We start from the raw sequence: 23588 nt of genomic DNA on the forward strand, positions 1-23588 counted from the left end.
TTATAGCTCCATTTTATAAACAACACAAGAATGTGTAATGGATATCAGAAAGTCAGAACAGGTTTTGCAAGGTTCTATAACCACACTATGGCAACCTTGCAAACCAGAACAAAAAACCTCTACCTATCAAAGTAATTTAAACAGTCCGTAGGTTTCACAAAAGGTGTAAGGGAAAGAAGGCTACCTAGACTCAGAATCTGAGATCTAGTCAGAAATAGAAAATTCATTTAGACCAAAATTTGACCTCAGGTTTCTCATCTCTAAAGTGGAGACATAATAGCTCACACAATCCTGGCAAGGCTCAGATGAGATTATTTTCGGGGAAGCATCACTGGCCTAGCGATGCTCGACATGCATGGCGGGATTTAAATCTGAGGCTCTGCAGAGAGCAGGGCCGGCAATAATCACCTGGCATCATTTAGTTTTCATTTGGCAAGTTTTGAAGGCTCCTGGAGAGATAATCAAGAGTCAGTTTATCCTCAAGCAAATAGTGACAACCACAAGGCACTTCATATGCCTTTGTAACCTAACTTTTATTCTACCGTAGAGGACTATGATGGTCGGTAAAATTCCAAGAGCCATTACCATGTGATGAAAGCACATGACACTGACCGTGAAGTCGGCCTGCTCTGCAGAATGGATTGTGCCTTTTGTACATAAAGCATTTTCATTGCTTTCAACACAGAGACTTCCTGCTGCGGAATGGCTTAAATTTATATGCCTAGGCTAAGCATGGAGAGAAGAATCTGCTTTAAGAGTGATTTCCTGTGTGAGCTTTCCCCTCTCCAATCTCACTGTCTTGTATTTTCGTCATTCATGCACTGGAGACAGAATAAAGGTAGCAGGCAACAGCCCCAGACAGAGGTGACCCTAACCAAATGGCTTGAAAACTGGCAAATGTTTATAACAAACTCAGTCATACCCTTTACCCAACAAACAAGCACTTACTTAAATGATTTTAGGTATAAAGCTAAGAATGTTCCCTCCATTCATGAAGGCTTAAATAATACCATATTTTAAGGGTTGGGATGGGGCGGGGGGGGGGGGGGGGGGGGAATCAAAACCCAGGAGCCAGAAAGCAGCCTCTCACCTGATTAACTTCATCAATGAACATGAAATAGTCTCATTGGACTAAGATAATTAAATAGACTTAATTTCTAATACATGTCAAATGGAATTAAAACCATAAAATCCAAATGGATGTTGCAAGGCTTTAACAGAAAAACTGTCTGGAGAATTGCCAAGGGTGCTATGAATCCTGTGAAGAATGATCCGTGAGCCAAGGCAAGATCATTAATGTTCCCAAAGGGAGAAAAAAAAAATTTTTGTCAATACAAAAAAGGAGAATTAATGATCCGTAGTTTGATGGAGGAACCAGAACCTGAATATGCTTTTACATTTTATTTCCAAAACATGTTTATTCATTTTTATCTAACTCCCATGATAATAAAATAGCTGTGAGGTGACAGTAAAATAAAGTAGAAAAAAAAACAACTAGGACTTGGGGGGAAAAAAATCTAGTTATTATCTTACAATCCCAACCATCCCACCAGCAGCACAAACACAGCCCTCCTGTGAGGACAGAATGGAAGCAAGGGGTGTGTGTGGTGGAAAATGCCAGACAGAAACAGAGAGCTGGGTTGTTCGCCCTGGTGAAAAGAAGTGATGTTGGGGGATATGGTTAGATATCAGGAACCAGGAGAGCTGGGTTAAAGACCCTGCATGGGGCGGGGGGGGGCGCGCAGAAGGAGGAGACAAGATGGCTGATACCTGCGAGGCAATTTTAGAGACAGTAGAGACAATCTTCAGGAATCTCTGTATAACTGATAGTGTTCTGTGGAGTGGGCTCTCTGCCGGAGCACCGTGGCAATGCCCAGGACTGTGGCAGAGGTAAGAATGAGGACTCCTCACACCTAGTCACACCTGAGTCGTGCTGGCTTGCTTTTTCAGAGAGCACTCCAGTACTGGAGGACCAGCTCTTCCTTTCTGACGTGGCTACTTCCGGGTTTTTAACTCAGGGCCCTGGGACTGAGATAAGAACCAGAGCCAACGGAAAAGACTTTCGGTTGGGTTTGCATGAGGGCTCTTCCCACCTCTGTCGAGGGCTGTGCAGGACCAGGGCTCCCAAACGCAAATGACTTCAGGATGCCAGTCACACCCGCGAATGGGAAAAGCTGCTGGGTGTTAAGAGAAGGGGGAACATCACACCTGGGGGGAAATGGGGGTGGCAGACCCCTCCTAAAGGCGTTCAAAATCAATACGTAGAGAAAAACAAGTAAGAGATGAAGCAAATGTCTACATGCAGGATTCAAGACCCCTGTTAGGTTTGTCTAGATGTAACTGCAAAGTGAGGCACTCAAGAGAACATTTGACCCAAGGCCAGTATCCAAATATTTCAGGCAGACAGCCATCTTTGCTTGGCATCACCATATGTCATCTAAAGAAAATTGAAGTGTTACAAATTAACTCCCTTCAAATAATTCTGGTGTATTAAAATGGGATCCCTTTGATAGATCATCCATAAACTATGCACACGAAATATTTTTCCCATGGATCAAACCAGACAGTTTTCAGAATGTTTAACTTAAAACAATTATATTTTATTAAAAGTTGTCAGGGGCACCTGGGTGGCTCAGTCTGTTAAGCGTCTGACTTCGGCTCAGGTCATGATCTCACAGTTCCTGAGTTCGAGCCCTGCATCAGACTCTGTGCTGACAGCTCAGAACCTGGAGCCTGCTTCAGGTTCTGTGTCTCCCTCTCTCTCTGTCCCTCCCCTGCTTGCACTCTGTCTCTCTCTGTGTCACAAGAATGAATAAATGTTAAAGAAAAAATTTTTAAAAAAGGTTGTCAGAAGAGTGGAGAAGGGTTGGGGTGGAGGAGACAAAGGAAGATTATTCTGAAGTCTTCCCCACTCCCCTGCCCCATAACAAGTAACATCTGCACAGTTTACCACTAAATCACCAATTCGAAATGGGTCATCACTGCAATGGCACAGGGACATTCTGAGCAAAGGAGAGTAGGTACAAGCCCTGTTCCCAGGCTCCAGAACTCCTTAAGCTCTTTAGAAGCTTGCTTTCACTGATATTTCACTTAGACTTTGGAGCTCTAGAAATGCAAGCCTTCGTGACTTGAAAGCTCCCTGCTCTGTCTCCAAGTCAGTCTTTTCTCAATTACGCGATTTGTCCATTCACTATAATTTGTGAAACTAAGGAGGAAAAAAGAAAGACTCTGGAAATATCCTTACCTGTAGCTGCTGGTCTAATTCTGGAAAGACCAGAGGAATGGAGTCTTCAGGAGGTGTATCATCTAAAACATGAAAATAAAATGATTCTTCACTACAGAGCTCTTTCTCTCACGGGCGATGTTCTGCTCTTACCGTCTTTAGACTCGTGTGATGTATATTTTCATCACTTCCGGTGAGGACAGATAGAGGACAGAAGACAATTTTGCTCACCTTTGGTACAAACAGAAGCACAGAGAGCATAGTTGGCCTGACCAACATTTTGCAAACAAATATCAGAATCCTCAAATGTTCAGTCTGGTAGCTCTACAATTAAGAAGTATTGTTTGTCCTTCAGTATTCTCATGTTGGCCAAAGCCAGATTACATGGTATGCCGGAAAGTGCTTTAACAAGGTGCTAATGAGGCGACCAAGACAACCTCAATGGGATAGAAGAACGTGTTAGTGAAAAATAGAAGTTCTTCTGTGAGGTGGCAAGCTTTGATGCCTTTACCACAAGCCATCACCACCAGGCAGTTAACCAGAGCCTCGTTCTGGGTTACAGTTGATAACAGGCGGCAACCCAGTCAGAGCGTTTCTTCTCAACACACCAGGTGGTGGTCCCCATCTGAGGCCCAGATCACTGCCTGGATGTGGGAGAGCGTGAGCGAAGAGAGCCATGGCCGCTCTGTCCTCAGCTGCCTTAAACTGACTGTCTGACAATAGGCAGATGTTGCCGGATCAAAAGATGGTCTCAGAAGCATCAGAGGAAACCTGAGAGGAGTTTGGCCTAAAATAATCAAATCAGCCCCAAATCTGCTGACCCTGCCGTGCCACCTGAGGACAGTCCCTTGTCAGCAGGACCTCATGTCTCCAGGCAGACTCTGGCTCTGTGGGGCCATTCATTTCCCATCCCCTCCATGTTGACAACACCTATCCCAGGGCAGCTGACTATGAGAATAAAATGAAACATAGACTAAGAATAGTTTAAAAACCAGGGCACCTGGGTGGCTCAGTCAGTTAAGTGTCCGACTTCAGCTCAGATCATGATTTCACAGTTTGTGAGTTGGAGCCCCGCATCGGGCTCTGTGCTGACAGCTCAGAGCCTGGAGCCTGCTTCGGATTCTGTCTCTCTCTCTCTCTCTCTCTCTCTCTGCCCCTCCCCCTCTTGTGCTCTGCCTCTCTCTCTCTCTCTCAAAAATAAACATTAAAAAGAATAGTTTAAAAGCCAAATCTGTTTTAAATTATAACAAAGAAAGGAAATATCATGGCTTTTATAATCTCACTACCATAACCAAATTTGTTTATAAAAATGTGACGTTCTATTTGTTATTTTGGTTTTTTTTTTTTCCAATGTTTCTTTTGGGGGGGGGGGAAGGGCAGAGAGGGAGGGAGAGAGAGAATCCCAAGAAGGCTCTGAGCTATCAGCACAGAGCCCGACGCGGGGCTTGAACTCATGAACTGTGAGATCATGACCTGAGCTGATATCAAGAGTCAGACGCTTAACCGACTGAGCCACCCCGGCGTCCCAAAATGTGATGTTCTGTTTGAACAAGAGCAAGTGATATGGGCCATACCCAATGCAGAAACAAGTCTTCTCTCCCTACTCTCTGATAACATAGTCCAGAGCAAAATGAAGCTCCTGGCTTCCAGGCATTACAGTTCTTTGAAGGCATCAAAGAGAATTACCAGAAAGATAATTCAAACAAGGATAGTATTTGCCTCTGCCAAACACCTCAAGGGTCACAGCAGTTAACAGCCTCTGGTATATTTTAGTCAAGCGTAGTATAATAATACTCCCATTTAACACTATTCAGCTTCCCAGAGGAAGTAGAAATGGAGAAATGCTCCCAAGACCCTTGCTGCAGCCTAGAGGATTGAATCAAGAGGACACCCCAATCCTCAGGCCCTTTTGAGTACTCTCTTCCTACTCAGAATGACTTCTGATAAATACTGTGGCTTTTTAAATACACCCCTTCATCTGAAAAGCATTGGACAAAAGACAGAAATATTCACTTGTTGCTATGGATCCTTTACAGGTAGCCTTCATTATAAAACCTATAGTTTCTAAAACTGATTTTGGCCTAAGGTTCACTTAAATTTACTTCAATAAAATATCAATAACCCAGACCCAGACATCTTGATTATGTCAGTGCATTGAGTTCAAGGCCAGAGCAATTTGGCACAGGTCAATGGGAACATATTATACTTTGGCATCGAATAATCATAGATGAACAGGCACTCATTAGAAGGAGAAACCACTTCTATAAAGTGCCAGAATAGACAGTGCCTTCTAGAATTCCAAAAGACAGCCAGGAATGGAGCTCAAGGCTTCTTGGGATTTAATCCACCTTCCTCCATGTGAAGTCACACTCCTTCCTGCTCAATCATAAAAAAGAAGAAAGCTATTCAATTGCTTTACTATGGTCAAGTAAATAGCAAATACTGGTCTGACCCATCATTATCTATAGTTAAACCATGGCGCTTCTATGTAACCATGCTGATAATTTTGCAGATAACGTTTCAGACTGGATTTCTTGAGTTTGAAAACAAAGTCTAATTAATTGACATAGAAACATGTAATGGACATCGTAACGACGAGCTGAATAAAAATAACACTTTTGTTAAACAACGGGTTCAAGTTGGATTAATTCAAGCAGGAAATGGCAACGGAAATAAGAAAACCAAAGACAGATGTAAGGAGACAACCAAGTCTGAAAGTCGGTCCTGTATTCCACTGCCTGATGCCATCTGGTTTAGCTAGCACCCTTGCAGCCAGAAATTTCAGGGCTTGTGAAGCTGCTTGCATAGCTGCCCTAAGTTGATGTGTGGTGTGTTTACTTTCAAACAGTGGCTGCCTTCTTTGACTGGTTTTAAAAATAGGCAAATATTCTAAAAGCAGAATGATGAATCACAGGATTGGGCCAAAAGGAAAGAAGGAAAATGACTCAGGCAGACTAGTAGCACAGCTGTTCCACAAACATTTGGCCAAATCGTTGTAAAACATTTTGACAGTGATATTGGATCAGAGTTCCTGAGAGCAGTTAAGTTTGTTTTGACGATTCCAGAAGAACAAAGTAGACGGTGAAGTAGGTATGCAAGAGACCCTCTCTCTGGCAAGTTTGGCTTGTGTTTTTGTTTTTGTTTTTTTTTTAAAGGAAAGCAGTTTACTAGCCATGCTTATAATGTGACAAAATCAAAATGCAAGTATACTTTCATTAAAATATATTTGTTTACCAAATAGTGATTGAATGCTTGTTATGGGTGGGGCAGCAACTAAGGCTGTATGCTAAATTGGCAAATCATTTTATCATAATCTTTAACGTGTTATTATTTAAAAAAATAACTCATTTTCAAAATGCCACAGTGGGCTTAATGGACGAAGTAAAATGTATCCTAAGGAATTTTGAAAGAATAAAATATAAGGGAAGGAATCTAAAGGGATTTTTTTTTTTGATAAGCAGATGTTCACTGCCTGTTTTGCAAACACAATGAGACTAAGTCAATGGAACTTAAGATAGAACTTTCTTACTGGTATTCCAACCATTATGACATGCCATAGTACATTTTATTATGGGCTCGCCTCAGCATCTATCGAACAGCTGTTGAGTTGCCTTTGAGGTTATTCTGTTTCAGATTTCCTTAAGTTGTCCGCTCTGTGTTTCTCCATGAATAAGATGCATGGGACCAAGTGGGACTGTAAGTCCAAATCCTCACTGTTATTTAGCAATGAGAGGCCATGGGGTCAGAGTTTTTGGAGAATGGGGCTAAGCTATCATGTGCTCCAGGACTCGGTGTAGAGCAAAGGATAAGGGCCCCAACAAAAGAAAGGAGTCTCCTAAGATTAAGGGGTGACTCACAGCCTGGGGCTCTTCTCTATACTACTCTGCTTTTCTTCACTTTCTGGTCCATGGGCTCCCAGACTTTTGTACTTCATGCGACAGTGAAATGTTCCTCAAAACATTTGGAATCGCGCCTTAGAGTGTCCACCTTTTTATTCAGTGAGTGAAGATGAGTCAAAATAACTACCTATCATTAGCTTCTCTTTATGACAGAGAGAACATGTTAGTCCCCAAATCTGAAGACAAAAATGATCGTAGAAGAGTGTCCATTATATTGGATAAATTTAGCTTTAGAGACAAAAGCAAACACACACCAAAACACTTCATGCCATGTCCCTATTTCTTTTGTTTTACATCAGAGAAGTGAAAACTTCGTCAAACCAGACCAGGTTTACAAAGCAGCATTTGAGAGCCACTGTTCCAGGCAAAATCTTGACTGCTCTTTGGAATCAGTTACCTCCGCCCCCCCCCCCCCACCCCCGACTGTGCTCTCCATCCTGGGCATAATTGGAGGCAGATCTTTGGTAGGAAGAATCTAGATTTCCACACAGAGGAGCTCTCAGGACAGAGATAAGCCACCCTCAGAGGACACTTCCAAGCCCCACTCTGCTCCCCAACCAGAAACCCAAGAGTCAGCCTTGTCCAGAATCCATTCCATCTGACTGCATTCTCTGCAGTCAGAGCTGGCTCCGTGGGCATGTGTCTGTGCAGACACACAGAGCCCTTCCCTCTGGTGGACCCTGCTCCTGGTTTAATGTTCTATCCATAATACTTGAAATTCTTAATCATTTTTTAATAAGTAGCCCTACACTTTTTGCACTATGTCTCTGCAAATTGTGTAGCTATCCTGCCCGTGAGTGTCCTAGAGATCATCCTTCAGGAACAAATGCACACTTAAGAGGCAAATGAGTTTGGGCAATGGGTACATGTGCCAAGGCTCATGCAAAAATTTTCCTGGAACCATTTGCCTGGGAAGGCTCCTAACCACTAAAGGCAAAGAGGGTCAATACAAGCCTCTGTAGGGCTCAAGTCAGCCACCTTTTGACATGAACAATCCACATAATCTCTTTGAGACGTAGTTTCTTCTCTGCAAAATGGGCATGATATTCCCTGCCTCAAAAACTTGTTATTAGTAAAGGAATGCACGTGTCAATTCATTTAGCCTGAAGCCCGACACCTAGGAAATAATCAGTAATGATAATAAATGCTTAATAAAACTGGGTTCACTTTCTCCGTTCCTTTCACCATAAACCCAACCAAAGGGGTAATGGGGGACAAGGCACCTGTATGTGAATATGTGCATATGTGTATGATGGTGGGCATTGAAGGTATTGTTCCTCATCTGAATAATACAGACAGTAGGCAGAGTGAGAATCATTGCTTCTGATTACTTAGTTATCCCCACGCCAGTTAAGAGAGATTTCCCTGGTGCAGCCACAACCTCATGTCTCATGGGTTTTCCTTCTTCATTTAACTCAGAATTTAAGAAATGTTTCTCTTTTACTTCCCCATCAAAGCAAACACTTTCTATATGAAATATCAGTAAAAAAAAATTAGGCATGAAAGTTCTTTAAGTACTTTCATTTTAAATCTAAATCGAGATTCATATTTTATTTTTAGAAATAAGTGATATAAGGCTGCCAACTCGCATTACTAATGTATCAAAAAACTTTTTTTAAGAAAGCCTGTATACCTTGGTTCTTGTTAGAGAACCACATTATTTTGAGACATCTCAAAAGCTTTTTAGAAACTCTGCTTCCTGCTTGTTAAACATTAGAGATGTGAGGGGAGCCTGGGTGGCTCAGTCGGTTAAGCGTCCGACTTCGGCTCAGGTCATGATCTCACGGTCCGTGAGTTCGAGCCCCACGTTGGGCTCTGTGCTGACAGCTCAGAGCCTGGAGCCTGTTTCAGATTCTGTGTCTCCCTCTCTCTTTGAAACTTCCCCTATTCATGCTCTGTCTCTCTCTGTCTCAAAAATGAATACACATTAAAAAAAAAAATTAGATATGTGAAAATTTAATACACATTAGATTTTTCAGGACCCATAAAATTAAAAGTACAGATATGGATATGGATGCAGGCAGTGATTTGGTATGATATCTAGCAGATTGCCAATGCTTTATAATTAATAGTAATCGCCACATCGCCTCAACCAGTACCTGTAATAATGAAGCAAACAAGATCACACATCAAATAGCCTGAATGATATTTCCCCACACAGAGAGATCTGATTCAGCTTAAAGACAGGTTTTATGTTTCTTAGAAACATTCATCTAGTCACTATTATTGTAGCTCTTATCAATTTATTCTTTTATAAGAATATTTTTACTTATTTAGCTTATAAGAAACATTTGCTTCAAAAAGAATATGTTGGAAGTATATTCACACCACCAAATAAAACTTAACTCAACTTTTCTTCTTTCCCACTCTATAAAAGCAAATCAGAACTAACCTTTCTCTATCATTGCCTATGACTACTGAGGAAGTTCTTTGCTTTCAGAAATAATCATGCTTGTCTCTCATTACATGGACCCTGCCTCCAAATGGGTAATAAAGGAAAAACAGCCCCAAGGGCCTGTCTTTGAATCCCTTCCTACGGTTTATTAACTGCTTGATTTGAGGCAAGTTACTTAGCCTCCCTTTGCCAATCAATGGTCCACATCTATAAAATGGGTCGAATAGCATCTCCCCACAGAGTTGTTGCCAGTCTAAATTGATGAGATGATACAAGCAGAAGCATCTACGTACTCAATAAACACTGACTTCCCTTCTGGCCTTTGTGGCCTCAAGGGACAGATACCAACCAGTAAATCCAACTGTATCTCAAAGAACCTTCATCGGATATCAGAATAACAAACTCAAAGTGATTACAGATACCGTATTGTTGACTTTATAGTATTTGATGATTAAGTTTCTCCCGTGGTTCTCAGCTCTGTGCTTTGTAAAAGATGTAAATACAGGAGACCCCCACCGCCACCAACCTATGAGGGATTTTCAACTGCTCGTTGTCGCGGCATGTGGAGGCAGCTTTGGAGGTCGGGTCAGAGTCGGGAACGGTGACTTGAAAGAGCTCAAAAAGTCTCTCCCAGCCACCATTTCCCCAAAGGCCGTCCTCACCTCATTGGCTGGCAAAACTCCAGGGGGATTCCATGCCCTTATTTCTTTTGTTTCACATCAGACAAGTGAAAACTTCATCAAAGCCAGACCAGGTCTGCAAAGCGGCATTTGAGAACCACTGTTCCAGGCAGCATCTTGACTGGACTTTGGAATCAATTACCTCCCCCTCCCACTGTGCTGTCCATGCTGGGCATAACTGGAGGCAAATCCTTGACTTCCTACCGACTCCCCTGTGGAGATGCCAAAACAACGACAACAACGACAACAAGAACAACAGCAACACCGTGAGAGAGATTGTTTTTAAAAAGTTAACCTCAATATTCATTTAATGCTTAGTGTGAATGAGGTTTTCCCGAGACTTTGCATTGAACAAGGACTGAGAGCAGGGAGCAAAGAGAATACGGGAAACATTAGGGCCCGGAGGAGGGAGAGGGAAATACTACCCAAAGGTACCACAGATAGAAAAAGTTGAAGGAAAGCAACAATGACAACAGACACTTCCCTGCCTCACAATTTCGCTGAGAACCAATTGTGCACGTGCACACTAGACAGTCACACGGTTAAATTAGATGCATGGGAGCTATTTCAGCAACTCCATACAAACACCCTGATATGCGAGAATAGTGTTACTTAAAAGAGACACCAACAGGATGGGCCTTGTGCTTTTTCAACTAAATGTCATCTGATTAATTTATATCCAGATAGGAAAAATTCTGATACCTTGAAAGAATTATTTACTTTTTTTTTTTTTAATGTTTTTTTTCTTTGAGAGAGAGGGAGAGAGACAAAGAGACAGACTATGAGCGGGGGAAGGAGAGAGAGAGAGGGAGACACAGAATCTGAAGCAGGTTCCAGGCTCTGTTGTTGTCAGCACAGAGCCTGACGTGCGGCTCAAACTCACAGACCGCTGGAACCCATGACCTCAGCCAAAGTCGGATGCTTTAACCAACTGAGCCACCCAGGTGCCTCGCTTGAAAGAATTTTTTAAAAACAAAATGTTGAAAGCTACCATCTTGGGCTGATACTAGTCTCCTTGACGCTTTCTAAATAAAAAATAACAACAACAACAACAAAAAAGAACCTCAAAGTCAAGGTCTAAATCCATGCTTGAGTGTACCAGATTTCATAGCTTGACTGAAATAAAGAAAACTCTCAAGTAATGAGCATGAAATCCTCATGTCAGTCCAACTCTAAATTCTCTCCATTTGGAGAAGGGCCAGTGACTCTCTAATAACCCAAGAGATGGGATTCATGTTTCTCTTCTGCATATTTTCTATTGGGAAAACTAACTCCATGAATATCCCAATTTAGAAAGTTAACTCTTTGGAATTCCCAGTTTGGAAGTAATGTCAATCAGATCATTAGTTTATTAAAGACACTCACTGATGCCTCCAAGATTATGGTTAGCTAAGTGTTAATCAACAAAGGGTTCTGATGATAAGCTAAAAGAGGTGATTGTATTTTAAAGGGCTTTTGTTCCCCTAAAAACTTGCTTCCTTTATTTAAGTTCCTGGAGGTCCAGGGTCTATTTGGATTGTTGTGCCTCATTCTGTTATCAATAAACAATGATAAACTCCCCATCTACCAGGGCCAGTCTGTCACCAAGTCCTTTTTTTTTTTAAAGCAATTGTAGAATTTCTTGGAATTAAGCTTTACCAGTATCCCGTCCTTTAGCAATTTCTTGCTACATAGCATAAGACTGGTTTAAGCAAGATCATGCACACTTTGTTAGAGATAGAAAAATTTACATTTATAACCCTTTCTTTCTTTCCAATCAAGTACTGGATGCAACTTATCCAAAAGGAGATGGATTAATAAATTGCTTCTAGCCCACCAAGGGCAATGGGGTATTGTTTAAAGGATATCAGTGTCAAAGAGAACTTGGTTTGAGTCCCAGCTCCACCATTTTCTTTTTTTTTTTTTAATTTTCTAATTTTATTTAAATCCAGGTTAATTAACATACAGTGTAATAATGATTTCAGGAGTAGAATTTAGTGATTCATCACTTACATATAACACCCAGTGCTCATCCCAACAAGTGCCTTCTTTAATGCCCATCACCCATTTAGCCCATTCCCCACCCAACACCCCTCCAGCAGCCCTCAGGTTGTTCTCTGTATCTAAGAGTCTTTTATGGTTTGCCTCCCTCTCTCACCAAGTCCTTTCAACTCTTCCTTCATAGTGTTCTCTGAATTCAGTCATCTCATTCTGTTATCTGATCCAGGTACCCAGTCTCTGTACCATTATAAAAAGCTTCATCCATTTTTTCATCTCTACATATTCCAGACTATGCCACCAATGGAACATTTACCATTTTTATCCTATCACTCCCTTGCTCAAGAACTTTTGACACTTGATTGTTTCTGATCAAATGCAAACTGTGTTGTTGAACTTTCAGGATTATATTGTTAACTTTAATCTATGGCTATGTAAATAGATATTCAATGTAAGGCTCAAAGCAGGGTTCATTTAAATGGTATGCTACTCTCCCTCCATTCAGACTTCTGCTCCAGTTGACGAGAATTTTACTATTCCTTGAATATATCATGCTCTTCCTGACTCTTAGGTTTTGCTCAGCTTTTCTGTTTGGCAGGAAAAAGAAGAATTGTTAAAAGTTGTGTCGCCCCCATTTTTTTATACCTGGTACCCAGAAATGCTACACTGCTTTTCAATACCCTACCCATCTTCAAGACCTGGCAGACTATCACATCTCCCAAGAAGCTGTTCTCATCTGCTCTTGGTGACACAGATTTTTCCCCAAATCTCTTTGCCTTATGAAACCCACAGGAAGGATCATGCAACACTCCTCTTTTGCACATCTCACCCACCTTTGGAAGGTTGCTGGAAGCACAGAAACTAAGTTCAGCTCATTGATAAAAGGAGAGGCAGGGATACCCACAATCCACCAATTGGATAACTAGTCCCTAAATAATCTCAGGTCATTTATGCTATAAACCCTACCTTGATATTAAGTAGATGTGGGAGGTATCGGTGGGACATAAAATTGCTTAAGTGGTTTATATTTTCCTTAATACTCCAGAATCAATTATCATAGATACAAGGACCAGTTGAGTACATAATTTGCATCAAGCACTATGCTAAATGTTTTACCTATATAGTGTTATTTAATTCTTACAATAAATGTGTGAATTGTCACTATATACCCCTGTGGGAAACTGAAGTTCAGCAAAATTGAGTGACTTCACCAAGATCAAAGAAATAGTGATGGAGACGGGTCTAGAAACCACATCTTCCTGACTCCAAAGCCTATGCCCTTAACCTCTACACCAAGACATCTCAGAAAAATGTGCAAAATATACAAAAATGTGCAAGAAGTTTAATATAACTTAATATAACTGTATTAGGCACCCAAGAATGAACAAATTAATATTAACAGGCAAAGATGTCTCTTTTCTCATGGACTCTGCATACCCCTCAGCAATAAATCCATGAATATGGAGATGCTTCCCAAAATTCCACCTTAGCTCCCCCATTTACAAGGGAAGTCTAGGATGTTTTCCTTTATTTCCCCCTAAATGTGTGGTCTAGAATGCACTGGAATTCAAAAGGCATGCACAGTGTGTGACGGCAAGTGTTACTCACTGTGACACTCCACATGCTCCTTCTTCAAGAATTCAGAGGGAGTGTCTCCAAATATCTGCAAAGCATCTTTCTGTACACTCACAAGTTCATGTGCATGCAAAAATACAGATTCCTGGGCCTCCATCTGTACCCACTGCATAAATGCGAATATACAGGACTAGGGCCTGGGAACATGTATTTTTGATGAGGGCTCTCAGATGATTATTTTGAGAAAAGCTGAGAAACACAGAAACCCATTCCTCCCCTGGATTCTCTAGTTGGATGCCTTTTTAGGGACACAAGGACACATAGATCATAAGGGAAAAAAAATTTTAATTTTAGCAATTTCTTTATAAATCTTCCTAAGCATCTTTTTGTGGCACTACTGGAAACAAATGACAACCCCTTTTTGAAGCTACCATCTCAAAAAAAAAAAAACCATGAATTTCAAAAGTGGGCATTCCTGGGACATTTGAAAGACTGGAACAGATCAATCTAAATTGACTGATACAAAACATGCAAGAGCTCCCAGTCAGGGGCCAATAAAGGATGGTGGCAAATTAATGACAAGCTGTATGTCTTGTACTTCAAGGAAGAGTCTATTCACGCGGCCCAAATATCAAGATCCACCTCTGCATGGCTCTTTTCTGTACATAAATTAAATTCTGTTAAAATAAAGATGAGGAAATGGTACATTTATTTGTCTCGTCCAAAATTATGATACAATAATATTGCTTGGAATAAACAAGTTTATACACTAAAACTTTCTTTGTAAGGCTGTTGACTATAATAAGACTTGTTCTGGGACACAGTCACAGGGAAGAAAATTATACTTCTTTCTCCCTGGATTTGGGGGCTTACACGTACCTGTCTTGAAAGCTAGCCAGTCAAGCATGAACTATTCCTCAAAATCTTGCACTTATGAAATGCATAAAAGCAGGAGGGACTTTTCTTTTTCTTTTCAGAGAAGTGATATAAAATAGAGTTCAGATTCATAAATCTAGAGACCTGAGTTTAAATCAGAACTCTGTTACCTACTAACAGTGTGGTCTCTGGACCTCAAGTTCTCTTTCTGTAAATTGTCAATACTAATGCCTACATTGCATGGTTATTTTTTTTAAGATTTATTTATTTATTTGAGGAACAAATAAATAAATCTCTATACCAAAAGTGGGGCTTGAACTCATAACCCCCAGATCGAGAGTCTTGTGCTCTACTGATTCAGCCAACCAGCCACCCCTATGTTGCATGGTTATTTTATAATTTTTTTAATGTTTTTATTTATTTTTGAAGGAGAGAGAGAGACAGAGCATCAGCAGGGGAGGAGCAGAGAGAGGGAGACACAGAATTCAAAGCAGGCCCCAGGCTCTAAGCTGTCAGCACAGAGCCCGATGCAGGGCTCAAACTCACAAACTGTGAGATCATGACCCAAGCCGAAGTCGGATGCTCAACCGACTGAGCCACCCAAGTGCCCCTGTTGCATGGTTATTTTAAAGATTCGAAATAATACATGTGAATGCCTAATACAAAAGAGGAATGCAATTAATGTTAACTATCATTTCTTTGTTGGGATAGAATGGTTTGCCTATTGGGAGAATTTCCCTTTACCCCTGCGCTTGAAGGCAACCCCTGAGTGGAGATATAGGACAACAGCAGACCGTGGGAAGAGGGTCGAAAGAACAGATGATGAAGAGTCAAGGCTTCACTTCTCCTTACTCTGGAACATATCCTCCACGGGGGGCTGCACAGTCCAGGAAAATGGAGCCACATGTCCTACCACCGTAATTACTTGATATAGTAACTGGCTGTGTAATGTCAGACTTCAGAGAGCCCAGATCCTTACTTTGCATTATTTTAGGGATAAACTTGGTCCTTTCCAATTATTACGTTTTAAAATATTATTCCTACAGTGGCACTGTAGGAAGAAGAATAGATGATTGATTGATTGATTGATTGATTAACAGAATCAGCCCTCAAAAGACTCAAGGTATAAATGCTAATGTTGTTTGAGCACATGATTACGTGATTTTAACAGATGACAGACTGAGAGAGAAGGCTTACGCCAGTGAAAGAGATCCAAGCATTCCCTTCCTCACGTCTGTGACCTCACACCGCCTGAGGTCTCCATCATAGGTGGTGTAATTCAGTATGTGTGTTAAGAGGCCACTGAGGGGAGCCATGACAAAGGGCTCTACGTATGGCAGCCTCACCTCAGACCTTACTGTTTCGAGAGGGTCTGTCTCACCTGTCCCATTCATCCCTCTGGCTGAAATCTGTTGATTCAGCCGGAAGTGTGGGAGCACCAGTGGGAAACCAGCATTTGGAACTTGGGCTCCAGGAAATGCTGCTGGAACCAGGACAGTGATATTTTTATATTACCTAACCAACTGCCAGCACTTCTATAAATGTTTCCTCACACAGTTTCAACAATGACATACGTTGGAATCGTTAGAAGTGGTTATAGCTCCATGTATTTGATAATAAAAGAAAGTGGGGAAAGCAAAAAGGAAGAAGGAATGTGCTAAAACAACCAGAGGATTGGAAATGGGGGAAGCATCACCAGAGGCATTTCTGGAGGCCACACTCGAACAAGACATGATGAAAAATCACACGCCCCATCGTTAGGTCATGCCAGGCATGCATGTTTAAACACCCTTTGTGGAACAGGAAAAGATGATGGTTAAGAGGTGACCCTTTCCCTGGGGGCAGAGCGTACCTGAGGCATTATCAAGGCTGAAGGCGATGCGTACTGGCTTATCTGCAGGTACCCTGGCTGTGCTGATCATGTGGGCACCTGAGCCTTGGCCTTCCCCTGGGTCTTCCAGCTGTAAGGACAAAAGAGAGCCATTGTCATTTACCCAAGTCGTCCTTCAAATATTCAGAGGACCTTGGAAAGTTAGTAAGCATTACTGTCTTATTTTGAAGATACTCCTAGTCCCTAGCTTTCCTCCCCTGCATGGAAAGTATTCACCTGTCCCATGTAAAATTCTTTTTCTGGCTTATAGAAGAATTGTTTTGGAAATACACACCTAGAATAAAATGTACAAGATAGAGCAAAATCTCCACCCACCTCACTGTTTTAGTACCCCTTCACACTGACCGGTCCAACCCTAGCCCTTCAAGGTCTGATATAATGTTTTATTTTGATTGAGGGGGATGAAGAAGTCCTAAGAGGGCATCAGACAGCCTCATATTAGATTAGCTTTTCATACTCAAATGCCTAAATTGGACCTGAATTATTGAGTGGTAAAGAATGAGTATCACGGAACCATTTCAAGAACACCAAGACTATTTTTAAATATCTTACAGTTATATTATGAACATTACGGGCTTTGAATATCTAATTAACTACATGTAAACACATGAAACACTTCTCAGATTGTACATCTTAACAACGTATGATACAAGCAAAAGACAGAACTTAAAAACATTCTATTGATGTACGTGTTAAATTATCATTTAATTGATAAAGATAGAATGAATGGGAAAACATCCTACAGATGAGTTAGGATGGGCAAAAATACATGAATATTTCCTTGTTATAATAATAGAACTTAGCACAAATACATTTTAACCAAGATATTTGATAATTTTTGTTCAATGGGACTAAGGAAAAGATATTGTTATACATATATCTTCATTATTTGAATACATATGTGCAACTTTTCTATTTTTAATCATGCTTCCCTAAACTCTCTGCTTTCCTTGTCATGTAAGCAGTACATGAGTACTGAGTGATATTTTAAGGAAAAAACTGAGTGATATTTTAAGGAAAACGTCTCTAAAAATGGCAAAATATAAATCATCTCTTCTGCCATCCTGAGCGAGCTTCTGGGAAATGTTTACCAGGACATTTTCTCATAGCAAGGTTTCTGACTCTTTCCCATAACTTTTCTATATCTAAAAATAGTGTCTAGGACAGTGAATTTTGTTTTTACACTTATTTATAGAGCAGACACGAATGCATATGTATATTTATATACGCACACACGTATATTTAGACATACATACATATGGAATCATCCTACCCCGTATATGGAAAGAGAACAAGCTTATATTAAACACCTAGTACAGCTTTGGAGAAAAACCCACAGCTGTTTATCACCCAGTTAGAATGATATCTGGCCCATTCATTTAAAACTACAAATAGCAGTGAACCATAAAGCACTCCGAGTCATGTCGTCTTAAGTTAGAAAAGAGTAATAACGTGAAACATTCAACGTAAGAAAAGGGTAATATGAAATTGCTGTTACTTGACTCAGGATTTGTTTTATCTTAGCTCTGACATACATTTCTGTGTAGTCTCCTCTGCTTAGAATCAACCATCTTGTTAGCCACCTGTTCCTAGGGAATAGAACAGACTGTCTCAAATTTGACAAAACAAACAATAAAAAGCCCCTTAAAGTTGCAGCTAAAAGAAAAAGCCTTATTGTTATGCACTATACCATCACCAACCCATCTTATCCTAACATCTAGGGATGAAAAGCCCTCCTCTTTTGGCTACATTTCCCAACGCTTTCCTGCACCAAGAAACCGAGCACAAAAGGTGAAAATTTGCCTCCAGGTTTCTCGCGCCGGGCAATGAAATTGATAAACACAGCTCATTAGAGCCCCTCCCCTCCACACAAGCAAGAACATCTGTCTGCCTCAGGAAGGATGACAACAGCCAAGTGGGGTAGATTTTGAGTTCCCCACGGTGTCGGCCAGGAGAGCCCCTAAAGCAACTTGCCTTTTCATCACACCGCCTGGGGAAATGGACCACTGATTCCTCCTCTCGGCTGTAACAGAGCTTTGGTTCAGTGGCCGGTGCCCCGAGCATTTAGTTCGCTTTTCACACCTGTTGCCTTACCTCACTTAGTTGAGTGTCTGCACTTGTGTAATCCAGGGCCAGCCGCTGCCTTGGCCAGTCGTTGCCTTTGTGGAGTGAAGACCTAGTAAGAGGGCAGGCTGCACCTGCTGCATAGCAACCACTGACAATCTGAGGAGCAGTGACAGCTGTCAGGGCAGCTCACTGCTACCTGCTCTCCCCCAGACCCCCGCGTCCCACGGGCCTCCTGTTCCGCTTCCCTCCACAACCCCTCTCTCCTTTCCTTGCCTCTCCAACAGCCAGGATGTTGTCATGCTTCTAGAAAAAGCAAGTGCAAAAGAAAACCCTCCTCCTGTCAGAGGCATTGATAAACAGCAAGTTGTGGAGAGTCCAAATGTTTTAATTCATTAGTCCTGGCAAACCTAAAATACAAACAGACTTGCTTCACAAGACAGGAATGTCTTCAGCGTGACCCAATCGGTGTCTGTGTCTATTCCAGCAAACTGGCAAAGATAGCATGACTCCAGTCAGCAAAAATGTCGGCAGCTCCAATCAGCTCAGCAAGACCCAGCCAACTTGGACAGACCGCAAGCTAACTCTCAGATGATAGCAGCAACGATCCCGGTTAAGAACGTGAGGTTTGAGATGGAGCCACTGATGGGCTTGATGACTTGATCCCATCTACAAGTGCACTTGACCGCCAAACCAGTCAATGGGGAGAAGGAATGGAGCATTAGAACTGTTCAACCTTTCTAATAGCTATAAACCTGAAGGTCAGTGGTACTTTGAGAGAGTTGGGTGGTGATGTTGAGGTTAAACAATTAAAGAAAAATAAGTATTAAGAGGATGCAAAGACAAGCCACAGATGGGAAGAACAGCCTTTGCAAAATAAGCACCAGAAAAAGAACTAGTATCCAAAATATAAGAAGACGTCTTTAAACAATAGGAAAATAAACCCAATGTAAAAAATGGGCAAAAGATCTGAGCAGACACCTCACCAAAGATGGCAAATAAGCATATGAGAAGCTGCTGAACGCCATATATTATTAGAGAATTACAAAGTAAAACAACTATGAGTTACCACCGCACACATATTAGAATGGTCAAAACCAAAACACTGACAACACCCAGTACTGACAAGGATGCAAAATGGCTCAGCCACTTTGGAAGACAATTTGGCAGTTTCTTACAAAACTAAATGAACTCTTACCATATGATCCAGTAATCACACTCCTTGGTATTTACCTAAAGTCGCTGAAAACTTCCATCCACACAAAAACTTAACACCCGCGTGTCTACGGCAGCTTCATTCATAATTGCCAGAACTTGGAGGAAACAACACGTCCTTTGGAAAGTACAAACTGTGGTACATCCAGACAGTAGAATGTTATTCAATGATAAAAAGAAATGAGCACTTAAAACAAAAAGACATGGAAAAAAAACCTTATGTGTACTATACGTTTTTTAATGTTTATTTATTTATTTATTTTTTAAATGTTTATTTATTTTTGAGACAGACAGAGACAGAGCATGAACGGGGGAGGGGCAGAGAGAGGGGGAAACACAGAATCCGAAGCAGACTTCAGGCTCTGAGCTGTCAGCACAGAGCCCGATGCGGGGCTCGAACTCATGAGATCATGACCTGAGCCGAAGTCGGACGCTCAACAGACTGAGCCACCCAGGCGCCCCTATTTATTTATTTTTGAAAGAAATAGAAAGCATGAGCAGGAAAGGGCAGAGAGAGAGGGAGACAGAGAATCCCAAGCAGGCTCTGCGCTGTTAGCACAGAGCCTGACCCGGGGCTGGAACTCACGAAGTGTGAGATTGTGACCTGAGCTGAAATCAAGAGACAGATGTTCAAACTACTGAACCACTCAGGTGCCTCTTAAGCATATATTATTAAGTGAAATAAGCCAATTTGAAAAGGCTACAGACTGCCTGATTCCAACAATGAGACATTCTGGAAAAGGCAAAATTAGGAAGACAGTAAAAAAGGTCTGTAGATGCCCGAGATTCAGGAGAGAGGCAGAGAGGGTCAAACAGGTGGGATGTTTAAGGCAGCGAAACTGTTCTGAATGATACTATCATGGTGAATACAGGTCAGTATACATTTGTCAGAATCCACAAAATGTACAACACCCAGAGTGAACCCTAACCTAAACTATGGACTTTAGTTAATAATATATATATTGGCTCATTGATTGTGACAAATGTACCACACTAAGGCAAGATGCTGATACTCGGGGAAATAAACAGGGAAGAAACATTGGGAGGGCATATGGGAATTCTGCTTTGAAATTTTTCTTTCCTGTAAACCTGAAGCTGCTCAAAGAAGGTTAAATAACTAAGACTTAGCAGTTTCCCTTGATCTCATGAATAAAAGGCTAATTTGTTAGGATATTCACAGCAATAAATGGCACAGATTCAGATGATTAGAGCATTCACCTGTAAACCTATTTGCATTTCGCAACTGTAAACCTTTTCAGGAATTATTACTGTTTTGCTGTTATTTTATGGGTAATATCACTTTCCATAATGCATTCTAATTTATCAAGAGATCTTATCCACTACCTTATCTTTATCTTCCCTGTAATCCTGCAACACAATCATGGTCAATATTGTCATCCCTATAGGTGAGCAAACTGAGACTCAGACAATCTAAGTAACAGGCTTAAGGGGTAAATGATATGTATGGAATAAAGAACCCAGATACGATCTGGGTTTTCTAATTGGAGGTTCATGCTATTTCCACTACACCAGATGCACTCCGTATGAAATATCCAAACTGAATTAGTTCATTAACAATGTCTGACTCTCAACTTCTGGCTTGGAGAAGACAGAAGTGAAACTTTCTTCAATGGTCTGGCATCCAGATTCATCTGACACCAGCCATATTTATCACCACACCCCAAGGAAATCCAAGTTGTTCATTCTATCTGTGATGATAGGGAAGGGGGTACCACATCATCACTGGATCCCAAATCAACCGCTAAGTGCCCCTAGAGAAAACCTGGTGGTGACATCAACATTTCCAAGGGAATCAGCAACAGGAATCATCTGGGTTCCAGTGAAATTGATCCTTCAGAATGGGAAGACCCCAAATGAGGTGGCACCTGCCTCCTCTGCCTCGGCCATCAAAACTCTGGAACGACCCAGAGACAGAAAGGGACAGTTACACATTAAATACAATGAAACCATCATCTTTTTTTTTAGTCCTGGAACTATCATCTTTGATGATATTTTCAGAAGCACCTGACGGATGCAGCATAGGCCTTTGTGCAGAGAATTCTCCAGCATCAGTTAAAGCAATCCTGGGGACTTCCCAGTGTGTGGGCTTCAGTGTCGATGGCTCCGTCCTCATAACATCGTAGATGGTATCAGCAGTGGTCTGGTGGACACCCAGTTGGCAAAGAGCTGTAAAGAAAAGGATTTTATTAAAAGATAATTTCACAGCAACAAGAAAGCAACAGAAAGAATAAATCCAAATAATCTAAATGTGCTCTGTCCAAGTTTCATCATATAAATTCAAGGTTTTAAACAGCAATTAATATTCACTAGCTCTTCTGTTCCCATAGGAGCGACAGTGTATTTCTTGGCTCTTTATGTAAACACTTCCAAGAGAGAACAAATCTGAAACCCAAGTGAAATCCCTTCCCACAACTGTAACCCAAAATAACTACATGGTATTTTAAGAGTTCAATAAAATTGTACTAATTCAATCAAAAAAGGATTGTGAGTACACATCAAAATATTAGCAGATTAACATTATGTCTCTGGATAGAAGCAATATGTATAATCTTTATTTTCTTCTTCTCAGCAATAAATGTATTTTGTTGTTATGTGAAAATTTATTTCTTTAAGTGTATTTCTTTTGAGACAGTGTACACGCAACAGCAGAGGAAGGGGCAGAGAAAGCCAAGCAGGCTCCGCGCTGTCAGCATAAGCCTGACGGGGGGCTTAATTTCACTAACTGAACCCTGAGATCGTGACCTGAACAAAAATCAAGAGTCCCATGATTAACTGACTGAGCCACCCAGGTGCCCCATGAGAAGTTATTTTTAACAGCATTCAAGGAGCTTTTCAAATAATGAAACCTAGACTTATTTCTGAATTATGGTGTATAATATGCACAGAGGCTCATGGTGTAGACCTTGTCACAATTACTGTGGTCTGAATTTCTTGATAAAATTCAATAAGCATTTGAGGAAGATTGATTGATTGATTGATTGATTGATTGATAGTAATCGTTACACCCAATGTGGGGCTCAAACTCATGACCCCAAGATTGAATTCCATGGTCTTCCAATTGAGCCAGGCAGGCATCCCTCATTTGAGGAAGATTTAATATGTTCTAGGCTAGCATTTCCTAAATTTTCCTCATTACTGGGTTTATGCCTTTTAAAAATATCTACTCCCAGGCTCTGTCATGGCAGTGACTCAGTAGGGCTGAGATGGGCCCAGGGTTTTGTAGATTTAAATAAGAAATACTAATGCCTATGCGCAGTGTTTAGAGAATTGTTGTAAGGGAAGACTGATTATTTCACTGTCATGAAATAGTTGACTCTTGAACAATGTGGGGGTTAAGGGCACCAACACCCTCACTGACAGTCAACCATACACATGTAACTTGATTTCCAAAAATTCTTAACTACTAATAGCCTACTCTTGAGTGAAGCCTTACTGTTAACATAAACAGTTGAGTAACACACACTTCATATGCTGTATGTATTATATACTCTATCCTTTCAATAAAGTAAGCTAGTGAAAAGAAAATCTCAAAATCATAAGGAAGAAGAAATACATTTACAGTACCGTATTGAAAAAAATCTGCACAGAAGTGGATTTGCACAGTTCAGACTTGTGTTGTTCAAGGTCAACTGTATTGTGGGTGGGAGGAGAATTCAGGCTTAAGATAGCAGAATGATCAACTTTATATCACTAAGCTCAAGAGAGGGATGAGTAGATTAGAATCACAAAACCATTCAATGGGTCCTTCCTGGGCCTTTTGGTTCCCCCACTG

At 41.1% G+C, this 23588-nt stretch overlaps 1 protein-coding gene across 2 annotated transcripts in view; it reads right to left on the minus strand.

Moving 5' to 3' along the window:
• The window catches only part of MAP3K7CL (MAP3K7 C-terminal like), a 38044-nt gene extending 19152 nt beyond the window's left edge, over window positions 1–18892 (minus strand). Inside the window, exons 1-4 of one of the 2 annotated variants that reach the window (XM_060640357.3) lie at window positions 18611–18892; window positions 18052–18105; window positions 16478–16586; window positions 3245–3306 (exon numbers count right to left, since the gene is read on the minus strand). In XM_060640357.3, coding sequence (XP_060496340.1) covers window positions 3245–3306; window positions 16478–16586; window positions 18052–18087 — 207 coding nt within the window. In that variant the 5' untranslated portion in view covers window positions 18088–18105; window positions 18611–18892. The remainder of the gene's footprint in view (window positions 1–3244; window positions 3307–16477; window positions 16587–18051; window positions 18106–18610) is intronic. The other variant, XM_060640358.3, reaches the window with a different exon arrangement.
• Between the last annotated feature and the right edge of the window lie 4696 nt (window positions 18893–23588).

The sequence above is a fragment of the Panthera onca genome, chromosome C2, assembly GCF_046562875.1.
Source record: "Panthera onca isolate mPanOnc1 chromosome C2, mPanOnc1 haplotype 2, whole genome shotgun sequence".
Classification (NCBI taxonomy): Eukaryota; Metazoa; Chordata; class Mammalia; order Carnivora; family Felidae; genus Panthera; species Panthera onca.